The 9714-nt window shown below is 42.9% G+C and overlaps 1 protein-coding gene across 1 annotated transcript in view; it reads right to left on the bottom strand.

Annotated features, from left to right (window-relative positions):
* Positions 1–6: 6 nt before the first annotated feature.
* CUNH12orf42 (chromosome unknown C12orf42 homolog) overlaps positions 7–9714 on the bottom strand; it is an 81068-nt gene continuing 71360 nt past the window's right edge. The window contains 6 exon segments of the mRNA XM_077778514.1: positions 7–65; positions 68–91; positions 94–363; positions 2756–2816; positions 3517–3631; positions 3847–3904. Coding sequence (XP_077634640.1) covers positions 7–65; positions 68–91; positions 94–363; positions 2756–2816; positions 3517–3631; positions 3847–3904 — 587 coding nt within the window.

Raw genomic sequence — 9714 nt, 5'->3', positions numbered from 1 at the left:
AAAGGATCAAACCTTGATTAACCTCTTTGAGGGGAGATGGGTGGGAGCATTGGCGAGCAGAGGAAGGGCGCTCCTGCCAGATTGCCGTGGGCGAGGCGTCCGCCTTGGGTTCTCTTTTCCCGGGAGGATAAGGATGCTTGGGGAGCATCTCCTGTGTCATGGCAACCGCGCCTCGGCCCACTGGACTTCCGGGCGCGCCCCAGGGCTGGCTTTGCAGAGGTGGGTGCGCCAGAGCGACTACTGTGGCTGCCGCCCTGTCCTCCAGCTTGGGCTCTGAGGGACTCTGGGAGACCCCCGACCTGGCCGAGGGAGTCTGGCTTCTCCTGCAGAGGCCGATGGCGCTGTAAGGTCTCGCAATGACACCTGGAAGACAGACAGACAGGAGTGGCTCTGAAATGTGTGGAACTCACCCGCCCCGCAGGGACGTGCAGAAGATCTCTGCTGAAGACTGGATGCTTGAGAAATCAACATTCTCAGTGTGCTGAGAGTTAGTGCCAGAGCAAGAGAGAGACAGGGAGCCAGCCCTGGCATTACCCTTACATGGTTCCCCACATTGCTTAAGAAAACAAAATGCGATCTGTTCCTTTCCTGCTGTTTAAAATCACCCTCTCCAGGGGCGCACGGTGGCTTTGTTGGTTAGGAGTCTGACTTTGGTTCAGGTCATGATCTCAGGGTTCTTGAGTTTGAGCCCCGCCTGGAGCCTGCTGTAGGGCTCTGTGCTGACAGCTCAGAGCCTGGAGCCTGCTTCAGATTCTGTGTTTTCCTCTCTCTCCGCCCCTCCCCTGCTCATTCTCTGTCTCTCTCTGTCTCTCAAAAATAAACAAAAACGTTAAAAAAAATTTAAGAAAGAACTTTCAAACCAGCTGAAAATTACAGCAATCAAGGAATTCATCTGATCCAGGTCTATGCAACACCTACATGCACACTAATACTAATAATAAATTTGGTGATTTTTTTTTAATTTGCCCAACCACATGCTTTTTATGTAAAAGATGAGATATATTTACAATACATCCAATACTGGAAAAGACTCCTTCTGATTTCCATGTATACATATATTTTTCCTATGTATAGTTTTTCCCTGAGAAATTATGCCCATTGACCCTAATACTCTAATCCTTCAGTAGTAAATTAAGATAATTTATGTGTTTTAAGTCACTTCCCACAACTTTTTTAAGGGCTTTCAAACAGTCAGTCCATCTCTAGGCAATGCAATCCGTTCATCACATACGGTGCCCGGTATGTATTGGGCACCACCTCCCATAATGCACTCAACATACCCAAGCCAAACACTGGAAAACTTCTAGTGAATGGGATTTTTTGGTGTGAGAATTCTTTCCTGGAAGTAAAGGTGGAATGGCATTTCAATAATGTCAGGCAAGTAAAAGCTTTTAGAAAGCCCAAAACACACTCCTTTCTGAAAACTAGATACTAACTATTTGTGGATTTGGATTTGCAGACATGACAGATGACTAATTCATTGCCTTCCATAATTAGTGCAAGAGAATTCCATAGAAGAGCATGGACCTGGCTCTGGAATTTCAAGCAATAGAATATAACCTAGACAGGTCAAGGCACATCAAGGCTCTGTCATAAGCAAAGAATAAGAATTCCTTCCCTGAATGCAATTCGGTAATGACGCATTTTGTAACAAACTGTCTTACACAGAAGTGTGGTGTAATAGAAGAAACAAGGCTTTGGTGTCAGACCAGCATAGATTCAAATCCTGGCACATCACTTGGCCTAAGCCTCTTTGTCCTTACCTGAACCGTAAGGATTGTATTACCTACTTCACAAGGTCACTAATAGGATTAAGTTTGTTCTTTCATTTATTCGTTCACTAATATTTGTCTGTTATATGCCTGTCAGTATTTTAAACATTAGAGATACAGAAAAGAATAAAGCAGGAAACATCCCTGCACTTACAGAGCTTCCATCCTAGCTGTGCCGAGAGGGGGTGAATATGGGGAAGTGGACTATTTAATAAGCAAATGAAGAAACGTGTAAGTGTCAGCTGGTAATAAAGCCAAAGTAGAAAAATAACGTGGGAAAGATGGTTAGGAAATGTCACATGTAGGTGAGAGTTTCAATAAACACTTGAAAGAAGTGAAAAAGCAAACTAATTAAGTATCCAAGAGAAGAAAGTGCTAAAATTAAAGCATCTAGGATGTAGTGAGTGCTCAATCCCCAAGAGTTATTATTGTTATATTTACAATCAATACAGGTATGCTCTGACCTGGAGTCAAAATGGAGGGCTTGAGCCCTGGCTCCAACCCTAAAGTTACAGAATCTCCCTGGGCCTCAGATTCTGCATCTAAAGCACGGGAAAATAGCAGTTCCTATCTCAGAGGCTGGCCATATGGATCAAAATTGAAGATGTATGTTCAGATTTTAACAGATTGCCTTGCATATAATATGTTAACCAACTGGCATTGTCAGCATCCCATGCTCAAGCCCAGCTTCCCAGAGATGAAGGACTCTCTGAATCAGCATCTTTGGTAGATGGTCTACAGTCCCTCCTTTACCACTTTGAGCCCAAGCAGTATATTCTCTTCTAGTTCAAAGAAAGTTCTCCTTTGTGCTGAGTCAAAATCCGTTTCTTTCCTCCATTTGTCAATTTCAACAAATTATAAACATTTGAAGCAAAATCCACCAAAAAGGTTTTCAAAAAAAGTTATGTAAAATTATTATAATCCTTCTACATAACGGTTATAGAGTGTCTAGAATACACATTGTTTCCTCACATTTTTCTCACCTCCTGTCTGAACAACAGCACCATAAACACCACCACCACCATCACTGCTGCCATCCAGCCCCTGCTGTGTTCAGTGAACTTCATTTAGATCAATCTTCTAACTACATCTCTTCAAGGCAGTAATTGTCATTAGTTTGCAGATGAAAATACCGGGCTCAAAGAACATTTATAGGACTTGATCGTGGCTGCAGAACTGAGACAGGAGAAAGCAGAGATTGGAGCCCATGTCTCCAAGGTTTCAAAGCTCATTCCTTCTGGTCTGTTTCCTTACTTTTAATCATTCCTCCTAGGAGCAATTTTGAGATACTTGATCATCATATACATTATCCTGTGCTACGAATTCACAGTTTCATTATTTGTAAAGTGGGGATAATAACATTACCTGCCTACAGGTGTTATATGAGGGTTTCATAAAATACTGTGAAATGATCAGCATAGTATATGGCACATGGTGAGAGCTTGTTAAATGGGGGCTGGAGCAATCATGATACTAATAATTGTCATTGTCATGATCATTATCATTATTAGGTGCATTACCTGAGTCAAATTACCTGTCATCAAATCACACTTGTTCTCTCTTCCAGTACAATACTCACAACAAGAAGAGTATTCAAGACTGACTGATAACAGTTCTTATATAACCTTCTAGAATAGGACCTGCCATTAAGTCAGTAACTTTGCTGTTTATATGAAGTTAAAAACAAAATGTTGACCAATTGAATAAAGAAGAAAGGAATTAAGAACCACAAAGTGTCCCTTACCAAGTGGGGCAAAATCACCCCCCTGGAATTGCGGGAGGGCTGGTTCTGAAGCCTCATGTGCCTACTGGTGTGTGTTCCTGCAGCCTCTAGATACACAGGGGTGACTGAGTAGGGTCTAATAGGCTTTTTTGTCATGGACTTTTCCAAAAGTGGACACTCCAGGCCACATTAGGTGCTCCTCTGGTTCTCTTACCCATTTCTTGTCTGACAGTGAAGACGAGTTGGGTCTCATCCCATTCACTGGATGGTGTTTGGGAGGAACTGGCTTCTCCATGGCTTTCTTCTTCAGAAGAAGCTGCACTTACAGCAAGAGACCTGGAGATACTCTACTGGTGAGCACAAAGTAGTCTTCTACATGACACCTGAGTCTGAACCTTTCCTGGAAACACTGCAAAAAATAAACACATTCATTTAAAAGAATTTACTTCAATATTACCTACTAAATTAATGATAGAAAGGATGAAATTAAGCAATATACTGATTTTGTTTATTTGTTTGATACTTTTATACTGAACAAACAGAAACGACAAAGAAGCCAAGGACCAGGGTACCGAAGTGGAAGAAGTAGAGGAGGGAAAAGATATAGCAAGTGAGGTAAAAGGCTGAACCTGCCTTTGCTGCAAGCACTGTGTGAAGACCTGGAGAAGGTTAATTAGTCCTCACAAGAACTATGTCTAACAGATGCTATTATTACTCCATTTTACAGGTCAAAAAACTAGTTCAAGGCTGATGGGCTGAGCTGTGTCACCCAAGAAGGTATGTTGAAGTCCCAACCCTCTACACCTGTGAATGTGACTCTATTTGGAAATAGAGTTTTTGCAGTTGCAATCAAGTTGAGGTTGTTAGAGCGAGGCCTTAATCCAATATGACCAGTGTTCTTATCAGACACAGGTACACAGGAAGAATACCACGTGATGATGGAGGCAGAGACTGGAATGTGGTATCTCCAAGCCAAAGTATGCCAAGGGTTGCAGCAACCATCCGCAGCTAAGAGAAAGGCATGGAGTAAATTCTCCCTCAGAACCTTCGGAAGGAGCCAATCTTGCTGACACCTGGATTTCTGACGTCTGGCTGCCAGAACTGTGAGAAAGCAATTTTTCAGCCATCCAGCTTGCAGTTATTTCTTACATCGGTCCTAGGAAACTTAGGGATCCACAATAGTTTCGATTTACACGCGTTGCCCCAGAACAGTTATTAACAGTCTGGGGGGAAAATAAGGTGTTCAGATCCGGCAAATAGAAGGTAGAAATAAGGAAAGGCCATGAGGTGTGCAGTGGGAAAGGGAAGGAAGTCTATTTTCATGAGTTCTACTGTGTGGCATGAGTTCTCCTGTGTGGCAGAAGGGTGCCCGGGAGCACAATCTTTACAAGATTCTTATTCCCTGTGCTCAAGGTGTCTGTCAAGCGGCAAAGAGGATGCTGGCGTGTTAGGTACCAAGACACACTCCTCTGAAATCACAGCCTTGTCTGCAGAAGGAGGACTCAAACCAAATGTCTCTGCAAGGAGACTTGCCGATAACAGAAAGGGGAGAAAGGCCCAAGGGAAGGGTACGCTGGAAGTATCCGCCTTATCAACAGGTGCCAGCTACTTCTCAGACCTTGTTTCGTGTTGCCATGAGGGCATGTGGGCCCAGGCTAGACAGATTTTTCTGGAGTATCAGGAGAAGCAGAAGTACATTTTTATATACGTAAAAACTTCTGACTTTTAAATGTTGGTAACTCACTCGAGATTTTTTTTAAAAACACAGCGTGGGCTCCACAAAACACATCTGCTCTCTGAATCACCACAGGCCATCAATTTGCATCTTTGGCCTATGGCCAGCCCTATAAAAGTTACAGTATCATTTGCTTCTGTTCATACCATCTTTATTTCAGAATACGATTTTATAAATATTCAGCTGGGCACCATAGGAATGCATGTGCGAGCTTTGCACATAAGCAGATGAGGGTTTGAGAAGTTTTATCTACCTCCGACACTCTAGGAAGATTGAGCTTTTGTTTTCATTTTAATTGATCGCCCCATTTCATTGTAAGGTCTGGAATTTGAAATGGTGCACAAATGCATCAGGCTTTCCCAAGTGCAAAGAACTATCCAGAATCTTTCAAAACAATAACCCTGGCACTCTCGATCCAAAAGGAAAATCTACAGTACTAGAACCAGTGGCATTTCATCTACCCTTGTTCTGTTGCTCAACCATCAAGAACAGAATGGAAGTCTCAAAGGCACTCTACACACCTTCACATCCTAAAAGTTATGAGTTGAAGGAGATTTTAGAGATCATCTGAGGTTGAACCCCCCACCCTCATCAACCACCTCTGCTTAAACACCTCCAGGAGCCTGAATCTCACTGTCTCTGCATCAGAGATTTTGTCTTATTATAAGATCAAATAAGTAACATTGCATTTGCTATATAATAAGCATATTATATACATGAATATATATAACACTACATACAAGGAATAATATCAAAGCCACCTTGGATGACTTTGGGACAGGTGGCGACTATGCTTATTTAGTTGAATAACCAATATTTATTGAGCTCCTGTCATGTACCATATACTAACCCAATGACAAAAGATTATTCAGGCCAACATAGACCATTTTGAGACTAAATTGGCCAGCTGGTTTATAGCAAAATGGACTTCAGCACAGTAACCCACAGCTCTCAGGCTTATGGACACCAGAGCGAATTTCAAGTTTCCTCTATGATACAACTACCAGGTTGTTTGAATTGAATAGAACAACCAGTTGTTTCAGCATTAAACCACCAGAGACTGTGGGAAATGGAAGGGGCTTTTGCAGACTCCAGTGGTTTCCAATCTTTTAAAAAAGAATTTTTCAGATTTATTTGCCAATATAATGACAGAACTTGAGCAAAATCCACCGTATATGATTTAAAGTCCAGTGCTCTTTGATAGGTTACACATCTCTTGAATCCAATGAGGTATTTTCCAATCCCTGGCTGCACATTGGCCAATGCCTGGTGTGCTTTAAAAAATACAGATATGTGGTCCCAGGACTCCAGGACCTGTGGCTTTGTATAAACCCCACGGGTATTATAATAAGTAATCAAGGAAGCACTTGTCTAATTCACTCATCAGAAATTTCAGGTACTGTTATAAATATTATGTAGTCCAATCATGAACATGCTGAAGCATGAAGTCCAAAGTATCTCACCCCTCAGAATATTCTCTCTCTGTGGACTAGCCTTCATTTCAGAATCCAGTGTTCTGTATCACTTTACAACTTGCATATGCCTTTATATTTTATATTTTCTCATTAGTAATCCCACTGGAGCCTAACAATAACCCTTCTGCTTCCTCATTTTCCTGAGGAGGAAACTGAGGTCAGAGAGTAAACACCTGGTTCACACCACTAACCAAACATCAGATAGGGTTGGGGACTCAAGTCTTGGATTTTGAGGGGATTTTGTTTTTCTACTACACAATCAATGCCAGCATTTCCAGAGCAAATTATCATGAACTGGGGCTGATGAAGGGAGGGATATACATGCCTACTGTAACAGCTAACAAGCAGTGGCACTTGACCATGGACTTAGCACTACCCTAGGATATATGCCTTGGCCCATCGTAAATGTTATCAGCAGTCCTCTAATGTGCAGAAGAAGAAAGGGCATCTTCCTTTGGCCCCATGACTGGAATTAGCTCCCATGAAAGCCTGCAGTCTAGCTGCTCCCCCAGACCACCCCTCTACCTTTTCCTACTAGTTGAGGCCCTTGTCTTCTGGAGTGTTGTTAAAAAAAAAAAAAATTCTTCCCAATATCCCAATTACAAGTTCTTTTCATGCGTAGGCGACTCTGCCTGTCATCTCGCAGCTCAGGTCCTCCATCTGTTGCTAATTTCATTTGAAGTAATATTGTGGCAGACAGGAGATTTCAGGGTGCAATAAAATAAGCCTCAGAGCTGAATGTATTTCACAGAAGCAATTTATCTTTCTCTTGAGCAGCAAAAATAGTTCATGATAAGTCATGACAGATTCTGATTTATTCATTTTACCCATTTTCTACTCATTAGAAAATGGCAAATATGGTAACTCCCCCATGTTCAGTCCCTCTAAATGTCAACAGGGAAGGTGCAGCTCCACTCCCTGCCCATGCCTGGCAGCTATCCCTCAGTACATGACTTCTATGTGTCTGTATCCCCACTTGGTGTCTTCACTTTCTCGGGCTTCTCACTAACATGTTCATGTTATGGGAAAACTCGAGGCAACCGTCCCGGAATGATTGCTAAAACCCAGGGACCAGTAATTCCCCAAAGCTCATTTTGCCCTTCAGTGTTGGCACAAATTGAGGCTAAAGCTAATTGATGTCATCTCCTGCATACCTAAAATCAAACACGGCCCTCAAATAGGTCTTTAATTAAGGCTGAGAACTCCAGCAATACACTCTTTAAAAGGATTTTTGGCCACGTCGTGGAGTTTGATGGAGTCTTCCACCTTACACTCAACATGTCTCCTAGCTGTGGACTGAGAGTCGTTTTTAAGCCAATGTGGGTGAGTCCGTGGTAGAAGTCTGTGGAGCACTGAGAAGCACTGAGCAGCGGTAGGTCTTAGAGGCCAAGTGTACAAGTTCTGTGCCCAGACTCCTTTGGTCAAATAAATCTCTGTGTTACCAGGCCAAGCTGCTCAGCTGCCCTTTGTCCTAGTTTCCACACTCATAAAATAGCAACAGTGAGCATACCTATCACCCAGGGTTCAAATGCAAAGTCAGTAAACAAGAATTCAGAGCAGTATCTGTCACACAGGAAGTACTCAGCAAGACTTAGCTCTTATTATTATTGTTGTTGTTATTGAACATGGCCCTTCATCTCTCCTTCTATAGCTCCTGAATGACCTCTTTCAGTGATAAGGATTCAAAGGACAAAAATAATATCTTTTCCATCCATCCAGAATTTGCCTCATTTTATTTGTTCAAAAATACGTATTGAATGCCTTCTATGTGTTTTGCCCTGTGCTTGGTCCTGAGGATACAACAGAATAAGACAAACGTGGCCCCTGACCTCATGGAGCCTGCAAGCTCCTGGGGAAGATGCCAAAACCAGGTCACAACTAAGCAGTTACAAACTGTAGTGAGTGGAGGCATGGAAAACGCAAGAGGCTGAGACAGAGAAATATGGGTGGGGACTCACAAAGGTAACATTTACTCTGACACTGACCTGAGGGTTGGAAAGGACTTAGTTGGGGGCGCCTGGGTGGCTCAGTCGGCTAAGTGCCAGACTTCGGCTTGGGTCATGATCTCACGTTCTGTGGGTTCAAGCCCTGCATTGGGTTCTGTGCTGGCCGCTCAGAGCCTGGAGCCTGCTTCTGATTCTGTGTCTCCCTCTCTCTCTGCCCCTCCGCCGCTCATGCTCTGTCTCTCTCTGTCTCAAAAATAAATAAACCCCCCAAAAAATTTTTTTAAAAAGAAAGAAAAGGACTTAGTTGTTCAGGAGTGGGGAGAAGAGCATTTTAGCCTGACAAGGACTGAGTTTGTGTTCTCAACACTGCTAGCCCCAGTGGCTGAACGGAAATCAGCTGGAGCGAAGAGGCAGGTGAGGTCTGGGCGCTGCACGATGCACAATGGAAAGCTACTAAAGGTGTCACATAGATGAGCCATGACAGCCAGCACTTACTTTTGGAAAGAAAGCTCTCTAAGGGAAAGTGGGCAGAAGGGAACAAGAGTGGAAGCCAGTCGGAGGGCAGTTAACAGTTAGCCAAGGGAGCAGTAAGGGCAACTTGGGTGTGAATGGTAGCTTTGTATAGCAGTTGAGAGCTAGACAGTCTATGTTAGGTCTGTCTCATCTGTTATGATAACAAAAATGGGGGAAAATATAGGAAATGGATTTCCAGTTTCAGCTCCAACATGGAAACAGCTTGGAAATTGACTTTCCTATCCTTGCAACAGGAAAGATCTAAACAAATTAAAAAGCAACAACTTTACTTGGACTCAGAGAACTGAGTTTGCAGAACTAACTGACACCCCACAACTGGGAGACACAGCTGAACCCAAAGACTCAAACTGAGATCTATGTACCTAGAGTAGAAGCCTCTGAAGCCATAAAGTGTCCGGATCACTTAAATGGTAATTTTGATGAATTGCTGGAGGCTAAGTGTTGAGTAGCTTGAAAGTGAGAACCTCCTGAGGGCTGCAGTTTTAGGGGATCTCTAAACTTCAGTGGGATTTGCCTTAGAAGAATTTCC

Source organism: Crocuta crocuta, unplaced genomic scaffold (genome assembly GCF_008692635.1).
Source record: "Crocuta crocuta isolate KB4526 unplaced genomic scaffold, BGI_CrCroc_1.0 scaffold705, whole genome shotgun sequence".
Taxonomy (NCBI): Eukaryota; Metazoa; Chordata; class Mammalia; order Carnivora; family Hyaenidae; genus Crocuta; species Crocuta crocuta.
Note: the sequence above shows the minus strand (reverse complement) of the source record. Positions and strands in the feature narration are given on the sequence as shown.